This window comes from Nyctereutes procyonoides, unplaced genomic scaffold, assembly GCF_905146905.1.
Source record: "Nyctereutes procyonoides isolate TBG_1078 unplaced genomic scaffold, NYPRO_anot_genome, whole genome shotgun sequence".
NCBI classification, from domain to species: domain Eukaryota; kingdom Metazoa; phylum Chordata; class Mammalia; order Carnivora; family Canidae; genus Nyctereutes; species Nyctereutes procyonoides.
This window is the reverse complement of record NW_026575040.1, coordinates 2,477,480-2,502,608: the sequence shown is the minus strand read 5'-3', so window position 1 is coordinate 2,502,608 and position 25,129 is coordinate 2,477,480. Positions and strand designations below refer to the sequence as shown.

The window sequence follows — 25,129 nt, the reverse complement described above, 5'->3', positions numbered from 1 at the left end:
AAATAAATTGTGAACATTATTTATTGTCTACTTCCTTTAGATAGAACTAGAATCCATTAAGCTAAAAGATGTACCTACTTTCTCCAGCACAGTACAGGAGTCAGTCAAATTTGACTCATAGACAATGGGGGAACTGACATGACAAAACTGGCATTTGACAGGAGTAAAAAATTTATCAGTAAATGTATCTTGTCACTTTTGCCTCTTAGTAATAGGCCTAGGATTAAGAAGTTTGCTTGCTTCAAAAATAACTTCCATTATTTTAGATTAGGGATTGACGAACATTTCCTATAAATGGTCAGAAAATATTTTTGACTCTGGACTATGCAATATCTATCCCAACTACTTAGCTCTGCCACAGTAGTGCAAAACAGCCACAGACACTGTACAACAATGCAAATGTGGGACACCTGGGTGGCTCAGAGGTTGAGCATCTGCCTTTGGCTCAGCTCCGGATCCTAGGATCCGGGATTGGGTCCTGCCCTGGGCTCTTTGTGGAGAGTCTGCTTCTCCCTCTGCCTATGTCTCTGCCTCTCTCTCTCTCATGAATAAATAAATCTTAAAAAAGTAAAGTCCTTATTAGTTATAACTACACTGTAGAACTTCCTAAATTGTGACCCTAACTCCAATTTTTCCAGGCTCCAAATTGGTTTCTTATTCACTATTCTATTACCAGTATCTGGCACAATGCTCGGCATACAGTAGGTATTCAATAAATGTGGCGTGAAAACCATCATAGCACTCGTTTCTCACCCTTGCAAATGGTTGTAAACCTATGTTTCCTCCTCAGGCGCCTCCTATGATCTTAAGAACAGAAACCATTTCCATCATTTTCTGTTCCTCCTATAAGGTAAGAGCCCATGATCCTGACATGGCCCCTTTTCAGCTAGTTAATCCTTTACATCTGGGAATTGAAAAAACAGGTTTATTATTATTATTATTAAAGATTTTATTTATTCATGACAGAGAGAGAGAGAGAGAGAGAGAGAGAGAGAGGCGCAGAAACACAGGCAGAGGGAGAAGCAGGCTCCATACAGGGAGCCTGATATGGGACTCAATCTCGGGTCTCCAGGATCACGCCCTGGGCTGAAGGTGGCACTAAATCGCTGGGCCACCGGGGCTGCCCGAAAAAACAGGTTTAAATGCGATTATGAATGTACATATGGGAGCTGTCAAAACAAACAAACCCTTCCTCCCCACTCCAATGGTGCAAAGACCAAACAGGTCATACAATAAGTAAAATTACCTTTTCGATAAAGCTGTGGATAAACAAAAACCCTCAATCCTTTAGGCTTCAACTTAAATGTCATTTCCTTCCTCATAGTACCCATATGTATGTTCACAGAACTTTAAAAATCTCTGCCGTGATAATCTTTACATATGTGATTGTTCTGTTACTCCCACCCATCAACTGTAGGATTTGGGAGAGCAGACTTAAGATTATGTCATCCTTAGGGGAAGCAACCTAAAGAGAATCTGGAGGAAAAACAGCAGTGTGACTGCTATGTTATACTACACAGAATGAGGGGAAAGAGCTGGCCTATGGAGGAGTCAAACATAAGAACCATACCTATCAACTATACAATTAAATAAACATATGTGGCTATTTTAGTTTATTTCCATTTCTACTTTTTAAAAAAGGAGAGGGGGGATCCCTGGGTGGCGCAGCGGTTTGGCGCCTGCCCTTGGCCCAGGGCGTGATCCTGGAGACCCGGGATCGAATCCCACGTTGGGCTCCCGGTGCATGGAGCCTGCTTCTCCCTCTGCCTGTGTCTCTGTGCCTCTCTCTCTCTCTCTCTGTGACTATCATAAATAAATAAAAAAATTAAAAAAAAATAAAAATAAAAAAGGAGAGGGGGGGATCCCTGGGTGGCGCAGCGGTTTGGCGCCTGCCTTTGGCCCAGGGCGCGATCCTGGAGACCCAGGATCGAGTCCACATCGGGCTCCCGGTGCATGGAGCCTGCTTCTCCCTCTGCCTGTGTCTCTGCCTCTCTCTCTCTCTCTCTGTGACTATCATAAATAAATAAAAATTAAAAAAGGAGAGGGGGACTTTTCAGTAGGGAACTAGTCTTTCATAAAAGGTCATTTGTAATAAATAAATAAATAAATAAATAAATAAATAAATAAGTAAGTAAGTAAGTAAATAAATAAATAAGTAAGTAGTCATTTGTGTTGATACCTTACCAAAACTGATTGCACTAACATTTTCTTACTTCGCTTTAGGAGAAGACACATAAACCTCAAACTAATAGTAATCCTATCCCCTGACACTACAGTCTGAATGGCTATACTAGAAGTCACACAGACCTAGAACCTCTTTCTCTGACAGCCAGTCTCCAACAATATGGGACTTCTAAACTAAGATGGGATTTGTGTATTCTATTAATTCTTTCAAGAAGTAAACCGATTTTAGTTCTTAAAGCACTGAACATTTAAAATAGCAAGTTATTTGATGTCCAAGGCTAATACTGCACAGCTAAAGGAGAACAGGTAGGGAAGGAAAAGGTCCCTAAGAGAGAAGCTGGCTACTACACAGCACATTCTCAAGACTATCTCAATGATCACTTTTAAAATTATTTGATGTCAGATGGTTTCCAGAAAATTAAAGCAGTTCTCTCAGCACATAGTGGCAACAAAACCATGAAATCAATGGTTCTATGATGATTCATTTTCTGCTTTTCAAAGCAAACACATGGAATAATACCTAATTTCAGTTCAAACTCATTTCCCTTTTATTAAAGTCCAAGTTACCATTACATGGTTTGGTACTCAATAAAGGAAAACTTGTTCAAATAAGGTAATATGTTATCATCAGTATTTCCAGGTGATTGTTTACAATCAAGTAGCATTATGAATAAATCCTTGAGAAGCCCATCTGTAAGAGAAAACAGGAAGAATTAGCCAGAAAATAAAGGAAAGATAGAAATCTTACTAAAACAGTATTTACTGGGGTGGTCCTCTTTTCCAACCATAAAAGTGCTGGGGAGTTGCCCTTTAAAAATGTTTTTAAAGAAATATGTCATCACAGCTAGGATATATCCTATGTAACAAAGATCTCTGGACTCCTTGGAATTCTACTTGATAAAATAAAATGTAAGGAGGAAATCTTCTGAATGCCTAATTTTCTCACAGAAATCTTTAGTATACATATTTAAAAAACCTTTCCATGTACTACAAAGATGAGCTAAATGACTTTAGCGAGGTGGTGGTGGTATGGGAATGGACAAAGATAAAATTAAGACTCCTGCTCCAAAGCAACCTTTAACCAGGCTCACTGGACCTTTATCTTGTGAGAGATCTGATACCAGCTCCTTCAATAATTTTGGGTGTACTTTTATAAGATAGTTTAGTTCCACTATTTTAAAAATAAATGTCCTCTTACTTTAAGGAAGCAAATCCACTATTTAAGCCTCATTGTTTACTACTGAGAAATGAATTTAGCCTTCATAGCCTATATAGGACGTGTTATAGTAAGAGCAAGACACTCTGGATCAGTGGAGCTGGACTGCCTGGCTTAAAGTGTAGGTTCCAGTACTAGCTATATGACTTTGGACAAGGTGCCTCAGTTTCTTCATTAATAAAATAGTAAAATGGAATAATTATAAAAATAATAACTCCTTCATGGGATGGTTTATGAGGATTAAATGAGTTAATACTTATACAGCATTTAAAACAGTGCCTGACATAGGAAGTTATATATACTATATGTGCTTAAGTAAAATGAAAATGAGTTATGCTTATATATTTTCTGTTTTACAAAGGATTTTCTGCACACTCCTCTCTACCGAGATAATCTTGTGACTGGTTCTATTACCTGCCTTCCCACAGAGAATAAGGTATCAAATACATTTTAATTATCAGTGAATATTTACTTGACTGTTAAATTCTAATATGGGTACACAAAAACAAATGCATCAAATTAATAGAACCCTGCTAAAAATAATTTTTGTATAAAATGTATAAGATGTATAAAAGCATGAGTGATGAACAGCTTATACACAGTGGATTACTTTTAGTTTGGGTGAGGTAAAAGGGCTAGAATTTTATTTTTGAAATATTTTACATAGATTTTTAATTAATGGGGCTTCCTCTTGCTTTTACACCAGTAAGAGAACATTGTAACAACTAGAAATAACAATTCTAGCTCCTTAAATTTACCATCATTGGTGCTCTCTGGATCTTTTATGTTCATAGCCACTAAGGCAGCCATTAAAAGGTCTTACTCTGAGAACAATGAAATGTCATCCATTCCCCACTCCCTGGATTCATTTCCTGTCTTATTCAGTGGAGTGTTGCTTACCCATGAGTTTTACACTTTGTCAAGGCCCAGTTCCTCTGGAGTGGAAATTCCCAGTTCATTTAAAGTTGGTCTAAGTTCCTGGATGACATAGGGGTAGATTTCCTTATGAGGTCCTGCTTTGTCCTGATGGCAAAGAAAATATCTACATTTAGCTCTCTGAAAAGCTGTGTCTATTAAAAAACTGAAATTGAGAATGCTTTTAATCACATATGCAGAGGCTAGTAGCAGAGGATCAAGTCACCTACTTTTTTTAAACTATTATTATTGGGAACCCCGGGTGGCGCAGCGGTTTAGTGCCTGCCTTTGGCCCAGGGCGGGATCCTGGAGACCTGGAATCGAATCCCACGTCGGGCTCCCGGTGCATGGAGCCTGCTTCTCCCTCTGCCTATGTCTCTGCCTCTCTCTCTCTCTCTCTCTCTCTCTCTGTGTGACTATCATAAATAAATAAAAATTAAAAAAAAATTTAAAAATTATTATTATTATTCATGAGACACAGAGGGAGGCAGAGACACACACAGGCAGAGGGAGAAGCAGGCTCCATGCAGGAAGCCCAATGTGGGACTCGATCCCAGGACCCCAGAATCACGACCTGAGCCAAAGGCAGATGTTCAACCACTGAGCCACCCAGGTGCCTCAATTGTATTGTTTTAAATTATAAAATTCTTGTTTAAAATGCAATGTATTTATTTGTTCACTACTGAAAAACCAGGAATCATAATCAAAAGGATAAATATATATCCTCTTATGTTTTCATCTATGTATTTTTTTAAAAATAAAATGGGGTCACACCACAAAGAATAATCTCATTTTTTTCAGTTAATAGACTGTGAATTGTTGGGGCAACTGTCAGTTCAATCAGTAGAGTTTGTGACTCTTGATTACAGGGTCCTGAGTTCAAGCCTCACGCTGAGTGTGGAGCCTATTTAAAATTAAAAAAAGATAACTAATAATACACTATGAATTATATAATGTTAAATGCATTAATTACCATAACATTAATAGATAACCTCTTTTAGGAAGTCCCATCTTAAGAAACCACTAACATTTAACTTCATACCATAAATAGCACAAAGAATCTTTGTACATCCTTAATTATTTCCTTAAGATAAATTCTCAAGTGGAATTGCCAAACAAGACGGTATCAAGCACAACTTTTTATTTTTTTAAAAAATATTTTTTTTTAATTTTATTTTATTTATGATAGTCACACAGAGAGAGAGAGAGGCAGAGACACAGGCAGAGGAAGAAGCAGGCTCCGTGCACCGGGAGCCCGACGTGGGATTCGATTCCAGGTCTCCAGGATCCCGCCCTGGGCCAAAGGCAGGCGCCAAACCGGTGCGCCACCCAGGGATCCCCAACTTTTTATTTTTTATGTATGCATGTATGTATGTATGTATGTATTTATTCATTCATGAGAGACACAAAGAGAGAGAGAGGGGGGGGGGGGCAGGCAGAGACACAGGCACAGGGAGAAGCAGGCTCCATGCAGGGAGCTGACATGGGACTTGATCCCAGGTCTCCAGGATCAGGCCCCGGGCTGAAGGCAGCGCTAAACCGCTGAGCCACCGAGGCTGCCCCAAGCACAACTTTTTTAAAAAAGATTTTATTTATTTGTTTATTAAAGAGAGAGAGAGCATGCACATGAGCAGGGGGAGTGGCAGAGGGAGAGGGAGGAGCAGATTCCCCGCTGAGCAGGGAGCTTAACTAAGGGCTTGATCCCAGGACCCTGAGATTATGACCTGAGCTGAAGGCAGAAGCTTAACCAATGGAGCCACCCAGGTGCCCCTCAAGCACAATTTTTTAAAGACCTTGCATAAATTGTGCAAAACTGCCCTCCACAAAGATTGTAATTGCAATGTACATTTCCTATAGCTTTAAGAACTGATTTTAGGTATTTTAACAAATTCAGAAACACATAATATGCTGAAACCTACCAACAGCCCACCCACATTGGAACTTTTTTTTTTCCCAGAACAACTTTAGCAATGTTATTTCACTGACCTTAACAACCTCTAGGATGCGAACTGCACTAGCAAAATCATTTAACCGTCTGCATGCCCGTAAAGCAGCATCAATGATTTTGGGTTCTGGAACCAGATCATAGCCAACAAGTGTGTTCATCCCTGTCAAATTAAAAAGAGGAGCCATATCAACCTGAATATCTTCATATAAACTACATTTTAATTATCTATATGTTTATTAAATAATAAACATGTGATCTTGTCTGTTTGGATCTCTATTCTCCTATCTAGAAAATAAGAGAACCTACCTTTAACAAATTCTAGAAAGTAAGAGCATGGTTGATCCTCTACAATGAACTAGTAGAAGGAACTATGCAGTAGCATGCAGACTGAAGATTAAAAAACAACAATAAAAAACCCCAAGCATTTTCTTAAATGCTAATACAATTTTTGTAATAATTAGCTGGCTTCTTTTCAAACAAGAGGGTCATTTTCAACTCGTATCCTTAAATCTTATTACAATGAATATACTTTGGTTGCTTTAAAATAGCTTTGGGAAATAATCTAAGAACAACCCGAGAAATGCTTAAGGAGAATTAATGAAGCCCAAATGAGGACATTACGAAGATATAGAGAAGCATTAGTGCACATTCAACCAGTAAATGACTGGGCAGGATTACTTTCAGCTCTGCACAAAATGATACATCATAAAACAAGATTCTCTTAACGCAAACACAGAATTACTGTTCTTTTCATTACTGCTACTTAAGATTATTCAGTAAGAATTTTCCTGGTTTCAGCAAATTAAGAGTCATTATTACATTACTGCAGATAAATCTAAAGCATGTAGATGTTCTGCTTTTGTTTATTTTATTATATGTACAAAAAGCACAGTGACTACAATACTAGAATATAGTCACAGAAACTGAACTCTTGGTCTGTGGCAAATTACCATACACTTAAAAATAGTTATCTATTTGGCTATTAGATGAATTATCATTAATGTTACCAACTCATGTTCAATACAAATCTGCAAATTAGGAAAAACAACTTTTATGTTACTTAGAACACTAATTCAGGGCAAAACTAATAATTCAGAATAAAAATCACAAAAAACCCAAACTATTACCAAGAGTAGGGAGAGAACCCAATGACTACTTGCTTAAATTATCTAAAAGGCACAAAACTGTTAACTCTTGCTCATACTGATCTACCATTACAGCAGTGGTTTTCAATCAGGGGTGATTTTGTCTCCCAGCAGACATTTTTGGTTGTTACACCAGGGTGGGGGTTGGTGGTTGGCACCTAGTAGGTTGAAGCCAAAGATGCTGCTAAACATCCTATAATGCAAAGGACAGCCCCACAACAAAGAACTATCGGGCCCAAAAAGTAAATTGTGCCTGCTTTAAAACTCTGCTTTACAAGAAACACTATGGAGGCTATAAACTTTCCCAACTGCAAGTTGCATGACAATACCCAGTTTACATGAGGCATATTTTCAAAATAGCTGCTTTCAACAGAGTAGTGAAAGACTACAAAGTAGTTCCCAATTTTATGCCAAGTAGGCAAATAAGCCCATGTTCCACTTACCTTTACGCAATTCCCAGGCATCAATATCTGGCTTGTTGAAGTATGTCACCCAGCGAGCATCAAACTCCTCATCTGTCTCGTGTGACCCATGGGAATAGCAGCGAACTGATTGGACAGCTATAATAAGAAAGAACAATGACTTCCATGTGCAGAAAGAAATAATACTTGACATATCTTGTCAATATATTAAAGTTTGTTTTTTTTAAATTGTGTTAAAATATTTACAACATCAAATTTACCATCTGAACCACTTTTAAGTATACAGTTCAGTGGGGTTAAATATATTCAATGCACTAAATTCTGAATCAACTATATTTATCATGGTAGGAAAATTATTCAGCAGGTCAAGTGAAACAAATCTTATGTACCGATGTGAAAAAAATCTTAAAAACTAAGCAAAGAAAAGCAAGTAGAACAAAGAGTACTATACTACGTACATATGTTTACACTTTTGCCCCCTAACATGTAAAGACTAGCTTCAAACTGTTAAAAGTGGTTATCTTTGGAAGGAAAACCTATTTTTTTTTTTTGAAAGACTTTAGGAGCCCGATGTGGGACTCGATTCCAGGACTCCAGGATCACACCTTGGGCTGAAGGCAGGCACTAAACCACTGAGCTACCCAGGGATCCCCAGGAAAACCTATTTCTTTATATACTTCCACAATGTTTGAATTTTTATGATAAACAGTGTTAATTCCTAGTTTTATTTTTTTTATTTTTATTTTTAAAGATTTTGTTTATTTATTCATGAGAGACACACGGAGAGAGAGAGGCAAAGACACAGGCAGAGGGAGAACCAGGCTTCACGCAGGGAGCCCGACTTGGGACTCCATCCTGGGTCTCCAGGATGACGCCCCGGGCCCAAGGCGGCACTAAACCGCTGAGCCACCCAGGCTGCCCTAATTCCTAGCTTTAAAAATGCTCATTCCAATTCTTAAACAAATGTATATATTTTTGATAAATTAAAAAAAAAATCTGATGCCTTCCTTTAAATTATATTCCAAAATAAATTACATATCCTGGCAAATACCAATTTAAAAACCTGTTTTATCAAACTATAGTCCCTTCCCTGCAAAGCTGATAAATCCCCTAAGAGGCAACATGCCCTCTCATTTATACCCAATGAAAAAAACGGTTCTATATGATATTTAAGAAGTTTTATTTATTTATTTGTTTGTTTGTTTATTTATTTGTTTATTATTTGCTTATTTACGATAGTCATACAGAGAGAGAGAGAGAGAGAGACAGAGACAGAGACACAGGCAGAGGGAGAAGCAGGCTCCATGCACCGGGAGCCTGACGTGGGATTCGATCCCGGGTCTCCAGGATCGCGCCCTGGGCCAAAGGCAGGCGCCAAACCGCTGCGCCACCCAGGGATCCCAAGAAGTTTTAAATAGATATATGGATCATACACACACACACACACACACACACACACACACACACACAGGACACAGTGGGGGAAAATACAGTCTCTTTAATAAATGGTGTTGGGAAAACTGGACAACTACATGCAAAAGAATGAAGTAGGACCACTTTCTTACACTATACACAAAAATGAACTCAAACGGATTAAAGACTTGAATGTAAGACTGGAAGCATAAAATTCCTAGAGGAAAACATAGGGAGTAAGCTCTTGGACATCAATCTGAGCAATATATTTTTGGATCTGTCTTCTCAAGGAAGGGCAACAAAAACAAAAATAAACAAATGGGACTACATCAAACTAAAAAGCTTTTGCACAGTGAAAGAAACCATCAACAAAAGGAAAAGGCAACCTACTGAATGGGGGATGCTATTTGCAAATGATAAAACTGATAAGGGTTTAATATCCAAAATATAGAAAGAACTCACACAATTCAGTATCAAAAGAGCAATCTAGGTATGCCTGGGTGGCTCAGTGGTTAAGCATCTACCTTCGTCTCAGGGCGTGATCCTGGGGTCCTGGGATAGAGTCCCACATCAGGTTCCCTGCATGGAGCCTGCTTCTCCCTCTGCCTATGTCTCTGCCCCTCTCTCTGTGTGTGTCTCTCATGAATAAATAAATAAAATCTTAAGAAAAAAAAAGTAATCCAATTAAAAATGGGCAGAGGACCTGAATAGATACTTCTCCAAAGAAAATATACAGTTGGCCAACAGACACATGAAAAGATGCTCGATATCACTATCAAGGAAATTCAATTCAAAATCACTATGAGATATTACCTTATACTGATCAGAATGGCTATTATCAAAAAGGTAAGAAATAACAAGTGTTGGTGAGAATGTGGAGAAAAGAACACTCATGTACTGTTGGAGGGATTGCAAACTGGTGTACCCACTATGCAATACAGTATGGAGGTTCTTCAAAATATTAAAAATAGAACTTTCATGTGATCCAACAATTTCACTTCTGGGTATCTGGGTATTTATCCAAAGAAAACAAAAACACTAATTCAAAAAGACATATGCACCCCATGTTGTTCATTGCAGCATTATCTACAACAGCCAAGACAAGGAAGTAACGTATGTGTCCATAAATAATAGATAAGTGGATAAAGAAGATGTGGTATGTACATATACAAATCTTGCCATTTATGACATGGATGGACCTGGAATATTATGGTTAAGTGAAATGACCCAAAGACAAATACCATATGGATTTCGCTTATATATGGAATCTAAAAAAAATAAATCAAAAACAGACTCAGATACAGAGAACAATCCAGGGATTGCCAGAGGGAAGGGAGGGGAGGGTGTAGGCAAATAGGGATTAAAAAAAAAATAGAAAAACAGGACGCGGGGATCCCTGGGTGGCGCAGCGGTTTGGCGCCTGCCTTTGGCCCAGGGTGCGATCCTGGAGACCCGGGATCGAATCCCACATCGGGCTCCCGGTGCATGGAGCCTGCTTCTCCCTCTGCCTGTGTCTCTGCCTCTCTCTCTCTCTCTGTGACTATCATAAATAAATAAATAAAAATTAAAAAAAAAAACTCTTTAAAACAAAAACAAAAACAAAAACAGGACACATTTAGAATTCTGCTCCCTACATGGGGCACTTGGGTGGCTCAGTTGGCTGAGTGTCCAATTCATGATTTTGGCTCAGGTCATGATCTCAGGGATGTGGGACTCAGCCCCAAGTCCCATGCCTTTGAGTCTCGTGCCTCTGTTGGGCTCCAAACTCAGCAAGCAGTCTACTTGAGATTCTCTCCTTCTGCCCTTTCCCCAACTTGTGTTCTCTAATAAATAAATAAATCTGGGATGCCTGGGTGGCTCAGTGGTTGAGTGTCTGCCTTCAGCTCAGGGTGTGATCCTGGAGTTATGAGGATCAAGTCCCACATCGGGCTCCCTGCATGGAGCCTGCTTCTCCCTCTGCCTGTGTCTCTGCCTCTCTCTGTCTCTCATGAATAAATAAATAAAATCTTTAAAAACAAAAAAGAAATAAAGAAAGAAATAGGGCAGCCCGGGTGGCTCAGCGGTTTAGTGCTGCCTTCCGCCCAGGGTGTGACCCTGGAAACCTGGTCCCATGCCGGGCTCCCTGTGTGGAGCCTGCTTCTCCCTCTGCTTATGTCTCTGCGCCTCTCTCTCTGTGTCTCTCATGAATGGATAAATAAAATCTTAAAAAAAAGAAAGGAAGGAAGGAAGAAATCTTTGAGTGCCTGGGTGGCTTATCTGCCTTTTCTGCTCAGGTCATGGTATCAAGGTCCTGGAATTGAGCCCCACATTGGACTCCCTGCTCAGCAGGGAATGTGCTTCTCCTTTTCCCTCTGCTCCTCCCCCACTGCTTGTTCTCTCTCCTGTTCTCATTCTCTCTCAAATAAATAAAATCTTAAAAAAAAAATTAAGGTAAACTTTACCCCCAATGTGGGGTTTCAATGTATGAACCTGAGATCAAGAGTCTTATGCCCAAAGACTACACCAGCCAAGGGTCCCTATCCTTCATATCCTTAATACAGTAAATGTCAGGAAAAAGATCAGAAAACAGAAAAAGATTAAAGACTGCCAGTTCTGGAGATGGACTGCCACCACTACAAGTGAGAAGATTCTCATTTAAATTACTATGTGAGCCCAGAGCAAACTACCTGCCATTAGTCACAGGGGATCATATCACAAGTTTCAATCTTCCCAGAGACATAAATTACCTCCATTAACCAAACCCAGAATGAAGGAGGACATGTATATGAATGGGCTGGAATTGGCCATACTTTAATTTCTATGGTGAGGAAAAATAATGTATCTCTAGACTTAAATGTATTTGATAAGTGCAAACATTTAAGCAAAAGTACATGAATATTTAATAATACAAGACTAATATTCACATTAATACATCAGAAAGTATAGGTCAGGGCAGCCCCGGTGGCTCAGTGGTTTAGTGCCACCTACAGCCCGGGATGTGATCCTGGGGATCGAGTCCCCATCAAGCTCCCTGCATGGAGCCTGCTTCTTCCTCTGCTTGTATCTCTGCCTCTCTGTCTCTCTCATGAATAAATAAAATCTTAAAAAAAAAAAGAAAGAAAGAAAGAAAGAAAGAAAGAAAGAAAGAAAGAAAGAAAGAAAGAAAGAAAAGTTCACAACAACCCTGTAACCCACTTACCAAAAATGTGTAAACTACTTTTTTCAAAAACTAAAATTATCCTTAGCTTAGAGGAGTGCCTGGTTGGCTCAGTGGGAAGAACATGTGACTCTTGATCTCAGGGCAGTGAGTTTGAGCCCCATGCTGAGTGTAGATTACTTAAGTAAATAAGTAATTTTATTTATTTTTTTTAAAGATTTATTCATGAGAAACACAGAGAAGCAGAGATACAAGCAGAAGGAGGAGCAGGATCCATGTAGGAAGCCGATGTGGGACCTGGTCCCAAGCCAAAGACAGACAACGCAACGGCTGAGCCACCCAGGTGTCCCATAAATAAGTAATATTTAAAAAATTATCCTTAGCTGAATAAAGTTCAAGTATAAAATGTTACAATCTCTTTGGAAGACTGTTTAGTGCTTTCTTATCAAGTTAAACACACACCTACCATACCACCCAATCCACTTCTAAGTGTTTACCCAAGAAAATTAAAATATACGTATTCCTTCCCCAGAGATAATTACATGTACACTTCCTACCACCCAGAAAAGTGTTTCATACCCATTTTCTTTAGCTCTTGCTGGGCATGATTTCAAGAGATGACTAGCAGCTTTGTTTTCTAATCAAAGAGAAAGATGATCAGCGACTACAAATCCCAGGCAAGGAGAATGATGGATCACCTTCAATAAGTTGTTCACCTGCCTTGTGGGAGTCCCAAATTATAAGCTGGTTATACTAGCAAAAAGCTTTTATGAAACAACTACTTATAATATCAAGCATGCAATGGGAACATACATTTCCCCCTCTTCCAGCATAGCAAAATCAGGGGGTCTCCCACATGGTTTAAATTCTATCACTAACTTCAGTAAGGGGTAGGAGTAGGATCTACTCTCCTAGCTGTGGATATGCCCATATGCTTAACATTTTGATTTTTAGATATATATATATATATAGAGAGAGAGAGACATTTTCTCTCCCCTACCAACCCAACTTATGTACAGCATTTCCAAACAGGTTTGAGGTTTGCAAGGCAAAGTATTTTGAAAGCAATTGCTCATTGCTTTCACACAACGTGAGGGTTCCAGAGCAGGGAAAAAATTACTATCTGAAAACTGGGACATTTCTGCAAACTCAATCTAAAAATCTAGTTCTTTTTTTTTTTTAAGATTTATTTATTTATTTATTCATGATAGACATAGAGAGAGAAAGAGAGGCAGAGACACAGGCAGAGGGAGAAGCAGGCTCCATGCCGGGAGCCCGACGTGCGGGACTCGATCCTGGAACTCCAGGATTGCGCCCTGGGCCAAAGGCAGACGCTAAACCGCTGAGCCACCCAGGGATCCCCCTAAAAATCTATTTCTAACAATTACTTTTTGGCATTCAGTTAAGCATTCAATTAATAAACAAAAAAAAAAACGACCAAAAACCTAACATATTTAGAAAAAGTAATCCCTTTATTTAAATTTAGTTAAATCTGGTAGTTTTCCTCTTAATAACTCATCAGCTCAGATAAAGCCCCCAAAATGGACATGTTGGTTGTAGTAATTCTAGGAGAAAGGGAAAGAAATGAATAATGCAGAGGGCACATGAACAAGCTCAAAGGCAGAGAGAGAGGGGTGGGTGGGGGCACAGAGAGACAGAAGCAGGTTCCAGGCAGGGAGCCTGATGTGGGACTGGATCCGGCGACCACAGGTCACGCCTTGGGCCAAAGGCAAGTGCTTAACTGCTGAGCCACCCAGGGATCCCTAGAGCTCTCTCTCAAGTAATACTCTCATTTGGCCTTGAATTGCCTCATCCAAAAAACTTATTCCTTTTTGACTTTCAATTTATAAAACCTGTTCAGTTTTATACAGATAAACCCTAACTTGTAATTTACAAAAATGAAATCCACTATAATAAAGCAAATAATTGGGGACCCTGGAGTCCCGGGACCGAGTCCCACATCAGGTTCCCTGCATGGAGCCTGCTCCCTCTGCCTGTGTCTCTCATGAATAAATAAATAAAATCTTAAAAAAAAATAAAGCAAATACACATGAAGCATTTGTGCCAGGCAAGGTTATATTATTTCACTTAAACCTCACACTACGAAATATCCTGATTTTAAAGATGAGGCAACTGAATGTTAACGTCAATTAACATGTCCAAGGTCACGCAACTAGAAAGTAGCTGACATAAATGTAACCAACACTACCTCCTTGTGGCAAATATTTAGTTCTATTAGACACCTAAAATAAAGATTTTCATTTACAAATTATACTCAAGATCGGGGATAGAATGCCTAGGAGATAAACCCATAAATGAACTAAGAAAAGAGGAATCTCCTTAATCTACAGTTTGCCAAAAATCTCTGGTCTTTTCCCTAGTTTGCCACAAAATGTAGCAATTATTTTGAAGATATCACAATAAAACTCCTCAAAAGGTATCTGGATGAAATAATCGTAGTACTTTGGCATTTAGATAAGGAAAAAACTCAAAAAACATAAAATCTGACAAAAATAACTAGAGCTGGGCAGCTCGGGTGGCTCAGCCGTTTAGCGCCGCCTTCAGCCTGGGCGTGACCCTGGAGACCCGGGATCGAGTCCCACGTCAGGCTCCCTGCATGGAGCCTGCTTCTCCCTCCGCGTGTCTGTGTGTGTGTGTGTGTGTGTCTCTCATGAATAAATAAAATCTTAAAAAAACAACAACAACAACAACAAAAAAAAGACCCTAGAGCTAAGAAACTGAAAATAGTTCATAACTGTTAAAATAGCTGATAAAGGAGTCCGTTTCCTCCTCTATAGCCTAAGAGTCTGGCGAAGCGCATGCCAGCCTTACTGCTCCATGATAAACTCCACAGGATAAAAATCTAAACTGAATGAAGAGAAGCGCATTTCTTAGGGGCCGAAGGGTCCAGGTATAACACTCAGGAGTCAAGAGAGCCACCTTCTCAGCTCTGAGTTTGAGTCCACACGTCTACATTTGCACGCTCAGGGCTCCATTCCACAACGCGGCATATACCGCCGTGGTGGGCCGAGACCGCAGAGCAGCTACACCAACTACAAGGACAGCGCTGGACACAGGAGTCTCCCCAAACCCCAGAGGGGAGGGAAGGCAAAGTGCGAGGCAGGAATCAGCAGCACTCTTCATACTCCAGCAGTCAGCTTTCCGACTCGAAGCGAAGATAATAATAGGAAAGAAATAAAAATAAAAAATGAAAACACTTTTGAATAATTTCTAAAAATAAAAGAATCAATAATAAAGCTTCCCTTGCGTTTGCGGAGCGGCATTCCCGAGTCTGTGAGGACGGACACCCGATCTGCGAGGGTTGAGAGCCCTACCCTTAGACCTAACGACACTCCCTCAGGCAACCCCGCACACGCAGACCCAACCTAAAAATGGAAGCGCTAGAGCGCGGCACGGCGGTCCCCGCGACGCCGCCGAGGTCCGTGAAGGTGACACGCCGCGCCGGCCCAGGAGGGCCTGATAACCCGCGCACGCGTCCCCAAGGCAGCCCCGGGTGTCCGTGCCCGGGTGTCCGGAAGGGCCACCTCCGCCCCTACGCGGACCGCGGCGCGCCCCGGGGCTCAATGTCACCTTCGCCCACGCGCTGCAGGCCGGCGGCGGACCCACACTCCCAGTCAGGTGGCCGCGGGGTCGACGCCGGGGAACGGCCACGGCCCGGGACGAGGGCGTCCGGGGCGCGCGGGAGGCAGGTCCGCGGCGGGGCGGCGGCGTCTTCGAGTCCCCCGCCGGCGGCAGCGGCAGCGGCCACCAGGCTCGTCCGCCCGCCCGCGGGGCAGGGGCTAGGCCGCGGGGCGAGCCTGCCCTCGAGTGGCGGCGGGAGCCCAGGTCACCGCAAGGACACGCGGGCGCCAGCAGGGGCGACGGGGGCCTTACCGGCGGCAGGGCCGGGGGCCGGGGCTGGGTACCGGAGGCCTCGGGGGCTGGCTCGGGCGGCGGCGGCGGCGGCGCCTACGGCGCCACGGCGGAGAGCGGCGCCGAGCATGACGGCGATGGCGGCGCGCAGTGCGAGGCTGAGGCGAAGCCGGGTGTGAACTCGCGGGCCGCTCCGGAGCTGGCGGGGGCCGGACTCACGCACGGACGCACGTCGGGCGGAGCGTCAGGCCACGCCCACTGCGGCGCTCGCGCTTGAGCGGGCTACGGTGGCGCGCTGGGGACAAGCCACCTCCGCACCGCGCGCCGCCGAGCTCCGCCCAGGCTCAGGCTGAGGTCGGCCTGGGGCGAGAACGTCTGGAAGGTCGACAGCGGCCGCGGGACCCTGTCGGGGTTCAAGTCCGGCTGGGAAACGACGCCACCACCTCCAGATGGGGGCGCTAAGGGGCTCCTGGGGGCTCAGGCGGTAAAGCATGCGACTCGATCTCAGGGTCGTGAGATCGAGACCAAGTTGGTCTTAGAGATAACTGAAAAAAAAAAGGAGATAAGGAGGTTTATTATTTTTTTTTTAATTTTCTTTTTTATTTATTTATGATAGTCACACAGAGAGAGAAAGGCAGAGACATAGGCAGAAGGAGAGGGAGAAGCAGGCTCCATGCACCGGGAGCCCGACGTGGGATTCGATCCCGGGTCTCCAGGATCGCGCCCTGGGCCAAAGCCAGGGGCTAAACTGCTGCGCCACCCAGGGATCCCGATAAGGAGGTTTAGATGGGACTGTTAACAATGACAGCAACCCTAAGTTATAATAAAAGTATCTTCTTTGTATGACTTCTCTTCCCCGTGGAGCCTAAAATAAGGAAGTGGGGAAAAACACAACTAAGTACGTGTAAAGAATCTTTTTTTTTTAAGATTTTGTTTTATTTATTTATTCATTTATTTATTTATGACACAGACACAAGCAGAGGGAGAAGCAGGCCCCATGCAGGACTCGATCCCGGGACCCCGGGGTCACGCCCTGGGCGGAAGGCAGGTGCTAAACCACTGAGCCCCCCCAGGGATCCCCTAATGGATCTTATTTGTAACTGTTACATCACAAACCTGCAGCATTAAAAATTGAGTTCAGCCACTTCACTCTACAGGCGAGGAAACAGGCTCATAAAGCAGATTGCTTGCTGGCAATCATGGTTCTCAAATCCCCCATTCTGAAGACTTAACCTGGATATTTGTTGTATAGCAACTTATGATTGGGAATCCATGTTTTGAAAGCTTGTTTTGGACAAAGTTGTTTGTGGTTTGAATTTGTTTGGAATGACTTATTTTGATGAAATTGCTTTGAAGTTGGATATTTAGACTTAACTGATGAAACAGTTGCACTTGGAGCAGAGAGGACCCTTAGGCCATTGGCAGCATAGTAAGGTCCCTGGTGTCCATCACTTGATGGACTTCATTTATTTATTTCAAAGATTTTATTTGGGACGCCTGAGTGGCTCAGCCGTTGAGCGTCTGCCTTCAGCTCAGGTCAGGATCCCAGGGGCCTGGGATTGAGTCCTGCATTGAGCTTCCTATGAGGATCCTGCTTCTCCCTCTGCTTATGTTTCTGCCTCTCTGTCTCTTATGAATAAATAAACAAAAATCTTAAAAAAAAAAAAAGATTAACAGAGAGAGCCAGAGAGCACAAATGGGGGCAATGGCAGAGGTAGAAGGAGAAGCAGGCTCCCCACAGAGCAGGGAGCCGGAAGCAGCTTGATTCCAGGATCCTGGGATCATGACCCGAGCAGAAGGCAGACATTTAACCCACGGGGCCACTCAGGCATCCCCAGGACTTTTAAACTTTAAAAAAAAAAATTTTTTTTGAAGATTTTATTTATTCATGAGAGACACAGAGAGGCAGAGACACAGGCAGAAGGAGAAGCAGGCTCCATGCAGGGAGTCTGACATGGGACTTGATCCTGAGTCTCCAGGATCATGCCCTGGGCTGAAGGCAGCGCTAAACTGCTGAGCCACCCGGGCTGCCCGACTTTTAAACTTTATAAAGAATTTTAATTTATAAAGAATCTTAATTTTATCAAGAGCATCCCATCTGGATAAGACTACCCTTTGCTATTCTCGGAAGGACTTGAGACACTTGATCCTGCCACGGCCAGGCTGGGTGCTCTTGGTTGGTAGTGGTATTAAACCACACAGCAACCTCAGGTAGATAGGGACGTGTGTCCCTTCCTTGGCAAGGCTACTCCTTATAGGCAGTGGCACATGTAATGCTCCCTGCAGTTGTAACCTTTTAAGCAGTCTACCTTGCCTACCGGGGCCTTGGCCTGCTTGCTATGTGCCCCAACAATGAGGAGTTTAGGTGATGAAGTTTTGGAATTACAGATGAGATCTGGAGCCGATGACCAAGAAAGAATTCTTGAAGACATCTTTGGTGCAAAATGGTGGTTTTATTAAAGCCCGGGGACGAGACCCATAGGCAGGAAGAGCTGCTGCCCCGGGCCTGTGAGGGGTGGCTGAGTATATGGGAGTTGCGAGTTGGGAGGGGTTTGAGGATAGCATAGTCTCCAAGGAATTTTGGGAGCAAGATTTCAGGGCCTTTTTTTTTTTTTTTTTTTTTTAAGAAAGATTCCTTTTTTTTTTTTAATTTTTTTATTTATTTATGATAGTCACAGAGAGAGAGAGAGAGAGAGAGGTAGAGACACAGGCAGATGGAGAAGCAGGCTCCATGCACCGGGAGCCCGACGTGGGATTCGATCCCGGGTCCCCAGGATCGCGCCCTGGGCCAAAGACAGGCGCTAAACCGCTGCGCCACCCAGGGATCCCAAGATTTCAGGGCCTTGACGGGACCAGCTATTGTGGGGAAAGGTCACTTATTACCATCAAATAAACCCTGAGTCATGACACCCTTCAGGTGGATATCAGTGGGCCTTCTGCTTGGAGGATGATGATTGCCAACACGTATCTTCGGGGGTTTAGATATAGAGGAAATTTTTTTTAAGACTTTTTATTTATTTATTCATGAGAGACACAGACACAGAGAGAGAGGCAGAGACACAGGCAGAGGGAGAAGCAGGCTCCACGCAGGGAACCCGACGCGGGACTCCATCCCAGTCTTCAGGATCAGGCCCTGGGCCAAAGGCGGCACTAAACCGCTGACCCACCCGGGCTGCCCGAGATAAAGGAAATTTCTAAAGGGATTTTTATATGTTAAAGTAGATTTACAGGCTCCTAAGATTGTCTTCTGCCCTTAGCAAAGTATTAACAAGGAGGCAGCTGAGTTCCATAGAGGACTCTCCTGCTGCCTGTTTCAAGGACTTGTCAATGTGCTGCCCCCCAGGCTTGGGCCTTGTCCTCAGTAGCCCTGTGTTCCCCCATCACAGGCAGGCAGCTGATACCCGGCTTTTCGTTGGAAGGGCTGATTCTCCCAAGAACCAACTCCTAGAAAGGTACACCTCAACTAAATTTGGACTTTCTTTCTTTCATCTCCACTTTGTCTGGAACTATAGTGTAATCTGTCATTGATTTGGAGTATGTTATTTCTTATTGGCTCCAGAAGAGACATTATCCTGTATGCTATTGGCTTGTGAAATATTATCACAGTGAACCTGTGTTAGGCAAATTATTGGCAAAGACAATCTCCGTCTCTGAGCACAATTTGCCTCGAGTAAAACAGTATTTCTGGCCAGATGCCTGCCCCCAATCCCTAGAGGAAGGCTCCTATAGCAGACTGCTCTGAAATGGGGTTAATTACATTCCAAGGCTCTTAACATCTAATCTGGCCTTATTAACTACATCCTAACTTTGAGCTCCTGGGCAGTGGGTCCACTTCCCCAGGCCTGAATTACCATACTGCCACCGAGAGTTAATGAGACAGTATCTTGTCTTGGTATCCTTCATTCTCTATCCCTGGACTCACCAAGGAAAGAAGAGATGGACATTCAGGTACCACTTTCTCACTCCAGTCTCTTTCTCCTGGCTGTGAGCCTCTGCCCTTCTCATTTCCTTCCCTCTCAGTGTGGTTTTAGAGGGTATGACCCTGGCTGTCAAAAGGACAAAAAAGAGTTTCTTTTCAAAGCACCTGCCCTCACCTCCCACCAGCCTAACCAAAGGACACCTGGAGAAGCTTTGACCTCATTGTATTTGTTTTTTTTTTCAATTTTTATTTATTTATGATAGTCACAGAGAGAGAGAGAGAGAGAGGCAGAGACATAGGCAGAGGGGGAAGCAGGCTCCATGCACCAGGAGCCCAACGTGGGATTCGATCCTGGGTCTCCAGGATCACGCCCTGGGCCAAAAGCAGGCACCAAACCGCTGCGCCACCCAGGGATCCCGACCTCATTGTATTTGAATTAATATTTATCGGGATCCCTGGGTGGCGCAGCGGTTTGGCACCTGCCTTTGGCCCTGGGGCGTGATCCTGGAGACCCAGGATCGAGTCCCATGTCGGGCTCCCTGCATGGAGCCTGCTTCTCCCTCTGCCTGTGTCTCTGCCTCTCTGTCTCTGCGTGACTATCATGAATGAATAAATAAAATCTTAAAAAAAAAGAATTAATATTTATCAAATCTCAGGATGAGGTCAGCATTCCTGTAATTAAGAAAGTACTAGGGTATATTGCACCTGAATCCCAGCTGGTCTCTCTGCTGTCAATCTCTCCACTTTGTCTACAGTGCCTTAGATTGGCTACGAGAGTGTTTTGTTTAATATAATTATGGCATGGGGATCCCTGGGTGGCCCTGGAGTCCCGGGATCGAGTCCACATCGGGCTCCCTGCATGGTGCCTGCTTTGCCCTCTGCCTGTGTTTCTGCCTCTCTCTCTCTCTCTGTTTCTCATGAATAAATAAATAAAAATCTTTAAAAAATAATATAATTATGGCAATAATTTATTATGTGTCACTGCATGCTGCAAACTTTTCCTTTATTTATGTTTGTTTTTTTAATAGTTTCATGAGTTTTTAAAAATTCATTAACATATAGTGTATTATTATTTTGGGGTAGAGTTCAGTGATTCATCAGTTGCGTATAACACTCAGTGCTCATTCCATCAAGTGTCCTCCTTAACGCTCGTCACCTAGTTACCCCATCCCCACAGCCTCTCCTCTCCAGCGACCCTCGGTTTTTTTCCTGTGATTAAGAGTCTCTTACGGCTTGTCTCCCTCTCTGACTTCATCTTGTTTTACTTTTTTCCTCTCTTTCCCTATGATCCTCTGTTTTTCTTAAATTCTACATATGAGTGAGATCATACGATAATTGTCTTTCTCTGATTGACTTACTTCGCTTAGCATAATACTCTCTAGTTCCAACCACACCATTGCAAATAGCAAGATTTCATTTTTTTGATAACAGTAATATTCCATTGTATGTATACCACATCTTCTTTATCCATTCCATCTGTTGATGGACATCTGGGCTTTTTCCATAGTTTGGCTTTTGTGGACATTGCTGCTATAAACATTGGGGTGCTGGTACCCCTTTGGATCACTACATTTGTGTCCTTGGGGTAAATACCCAGTAGTGCAATTGCTGGGTCATAGGGTAGTATATTTTCAACTTTTTGAGGAACCTCTATACTGTTTTCCAGAGTGGCTGCACCAGTTTCATTCCTACCAACACTGTGAGAAGGTATCCCTTTTTCCACATCCTTGCCAACATCTATCGTTTCCTTCCATTTCTATTTGTTGCAACAGCTTCAAAAAAAATAGGTATTAATTCTTCTTTAAATGTGTGGTAGAATTACCCTGAGAAGACATCCGGCTCTGGATTCTTGTTTGTTGGGAGATTTTTTGATTACTGATTCAATTTCCTTGCTGGCTATGGGTCGGTTCAGGTTTTCTATTTCTTCCTGTTTCAGTTTTGGTAGTTTATACATCTCTTGAAATGCATCCATTTCTTCCAGAGTGCCTAATTCGTTGGCATACAGTTGCTCATAATATGTTCATATAATTGTTTGTATTTCTTTGTCATTGGTTATGATCTCTCCTCTTTAATTCAATGATTTTATTTATTTGGGTCCTTTCTCTTTTCTTTTTGATAAGTCTGGCCAGGAGTTTATCAACCTAATTAATTCCTTTGAAGAACCAGCTCCTAGTTTTGTTGATCTGTTCTACTGTTCTTTTGGTTTCTATTTCATTGATTTATATTCTTTATTAATTATCTTCTCCTGCTAGGTTTAGGCTTTATTTGCTGTTTTCTCCAACTCCTTTAGGTGTAAGGTTATGCTGTGTATTTCAAACCTTTCTTATTTTTTGAGAAAGGCTTGTATTCCTGTATACTTTACCTCTTAGTGTTGTGCCCAAGATTGCGAATCCGAGAAACCACCAAGGAGTCGACACCAATGCAAGCGCACAAGGGTTTATTAGCAAGCTCGAGCTTGGGTCCAAGTATACCAACACAGCAGAGCAGGAACTTGGACCCCGAAGTGGGTTACAGCTGGGTTTTTTATAGGCTGGTCTAGGGGATTTTCAGAAGGGGTGGAGGAATTTCTCAAGTTCTGTTTACATTCTGATATGGGGCTTTCAAAGGCATTGAGCTCTGTTCTCATTCTAATATGGGACCTTCTACCATGGGCATGGGCTCTGTTGTCTTTCTGATATGGGACTCTCTGCCTAGGGGAATTCTGAGCTCTGTTGTATTTCTGATATGGGATTCCCTGCAAGGACATTGAGGACATTCTGCAGTTTTTCCTGTAGAGTTCAGCTCTTATTCACAGGGGCCTAAGATGGCTGTACTTGTGCTAATGCTAAACTTTATGTGGGATGGCCTTAAATTTTCTCGGCCTTTGCTGCATCCCAACAGTTTTGAACAGTTGTGCTTTCATTTTCATTTGTTTACCTGAATTTTTAATTATTTTTTGATTTCTTGGTTAACCCATTCATTTTTCAGTAGGATGTTCTTTAGCCTCCATGTATTTGAGTTCTTTCCAAATTTCCTTTTGTGACTGAGTTCCAGTTTCAAAGCAGTGTGGTCTGAAAATATGCCAAGAATGATCCCAATCTGTTGGTACCAGTTGAGACCTGATTTGTGACCAAGTATGTGATCTATTCTAGAGAATGTTCCATGTGCACTGGAGAAGAATGTGTATTCTGTTGCTTTAAGATGGAATGTTCTGAATATATCTGTGAAGTCCATCTGGTCCAATGTGTCATTCAAAGCCCTTATTTCCTTGTTGATCTTCTGCTTAGATGATCTGTCTGTTCAGTGACTGGGGTATTAAAGTCCCCTACTATTATTATATTATTATTGATGCATTTCTTTAATTTTGTTATTATTATTTTTTAAATATTTTATTTATTTATTCATGAGAGACACACAGAGAGAGGCAGAGACATAGGCAGAGGCAGAAGCAGGCTCCTCACAGGGAGCCTGATATGGGACTTGATTCCTGGACCCGAGATCATCCCCTGAGCTAAAGGCAGATGCTCAACTGCTGAGCCACCCAGCCGTCCTTAATTTTGTTATTAGTTGGTTTATATAATTGGCTGCCCCCATGTTAGTGGCATAAATATTTACAATTATTAGATCTTCTTGTTGGATAGACACTTTAATTATGATATAGTTCCTCATCTTTTTATAGTCTTTGGTTTCAAATCTAATTTGTCTGATATAAGGATTGCAATTCCAGCTTTCTTTGGATATCCATTAGCATGATAGCACGATAAAGGGTTTCCACACCCTCATTTTAAGCCTGGAGGTGTCTTTGGGTCTAAAATGGGTCTCTTGCAGATGGCATATCAATGGGTCTTGCTTTTTATCCAATCTGATACCCTGTGTCTTTTGATTGGGGCATTTAACCCATTTACATTCAGATTAACTATTGAAAGATATTAATTTAGTGCCAAAGTGACCTGTAAAGTCACTTTCTACATACTATCTCTGTTCCTTTCTGGTCTATGTTATTTTGGGACTCTCTCTTCGCTTAAAGGATCCCTTTTAATATTTCCTGTAGGGCTGGCTTATTGACCACAAATTCTTTTCATTTCTGTTTGTCCTGGAAGCTTTTTATCTCTCCTTCTATTTTGAATGATATCCTAGCTGGTGGATAAAGTATTCTTGGTTGCATATTTTTCTTATTTAGCATCTTGAATATGTCATGCCAGTCTTTTCTGGCCTGCCAGGTCTCTGTGGATAGGTTTGCTACCAGTCTAATGTTTCTACCCTTGTAGGTTACAGATCTCTTGTCCTGAGCTGCTTTCAGGATTTTCTCTTTGTCTCTGAGGTTTGCAGGTTTCACTATTATATGTCAGGGTGTTGACTTATTTTTATTGATTGGGGGGGGTGTCTCTGTGCCTCCTGGACTTGAATGCCTGTTTCTTTCCCCAGAAAGGGAAGCCATGTGCTATAATTTGCTCCAATATACCTTTTGCTCTCTTCTGTCTCTCTCCTTTTCTTCTGGGATCCCAATTGTTCGAATGTTGTTTTGCTTTATGGTATCACTTATCTCTTGAATTCTACCCTCATGATACAGTAGTTATCTCTTTTTCTCAGCTTCTATATTCTCCAACATTTTGTCTTTTATATCACTACTTCTCTCTTCTACCTCATTTATCCTAGCAATTAGAGCTTCCATTTTTTTTATTGCATCTCATTAATAACCTTTTTGATATTGACATGATTAGATTTTAGTTCTGTTATTTCTCCAGAAAGGGATTCTCTAGTGTCTCCTAGGCTTTTTTTCAAGCCCAGCTAGTATCTTTATAGCAACCCTAGTTCCGACTTCTTACGTTCATACTGATTAGGTTCCTGGCAGTCAGTACTGCCTCTTGTTCTCTTTTTTGAGGTGAGTTTTTCTGTCTTGTCATTCTGCCCAGAGAAGAATAGATGAACGAGATACTGAAATAGCCACAAATCAGAGACTCGAAACTGGAAAAAGAAAA

At 42.0% G+C, this 25,129-nt stretch overlaps 1 protein-coding gene across 1 annotated transcript; it reads right to left on the bottom strand.

The window, feature by feature from the left end:
- Positions 1 to 2,708: 2,708 nt before the first annotated feature.
- On the bottom strand, positions 2,709 to 16,465 carry LOC129506420 (cytochrome c oxidase subunit 5A, mitochondrial). The gene is made up of 5 exons (XM_055320130.1): positions 16,274 to 16,465; positions 7,852 to 7,968; positions 6,302 to 6,423; positions 4,301 to 4,423; positions 2,709 to 2,875 (listed from the first exon to the last, which is right to left on the bottom strand). The coding sequence occupies exons 1-4, from the start codon at positions 16,380 to 16,382 to the stop codon at positions 4,310 to 4,312; spliced, it is 462 nt and encodes a 153-aa protein (XP_055176105.1). The 5' UTR covers positions 16,383 to 16,465; the 3' UTR covers positions 2,709 to 2,875; positions 4,301 to 4,309.
- Between the last annotated feature and the right edge of the window lie 8,664 nt (positions 16,466 to 25,129).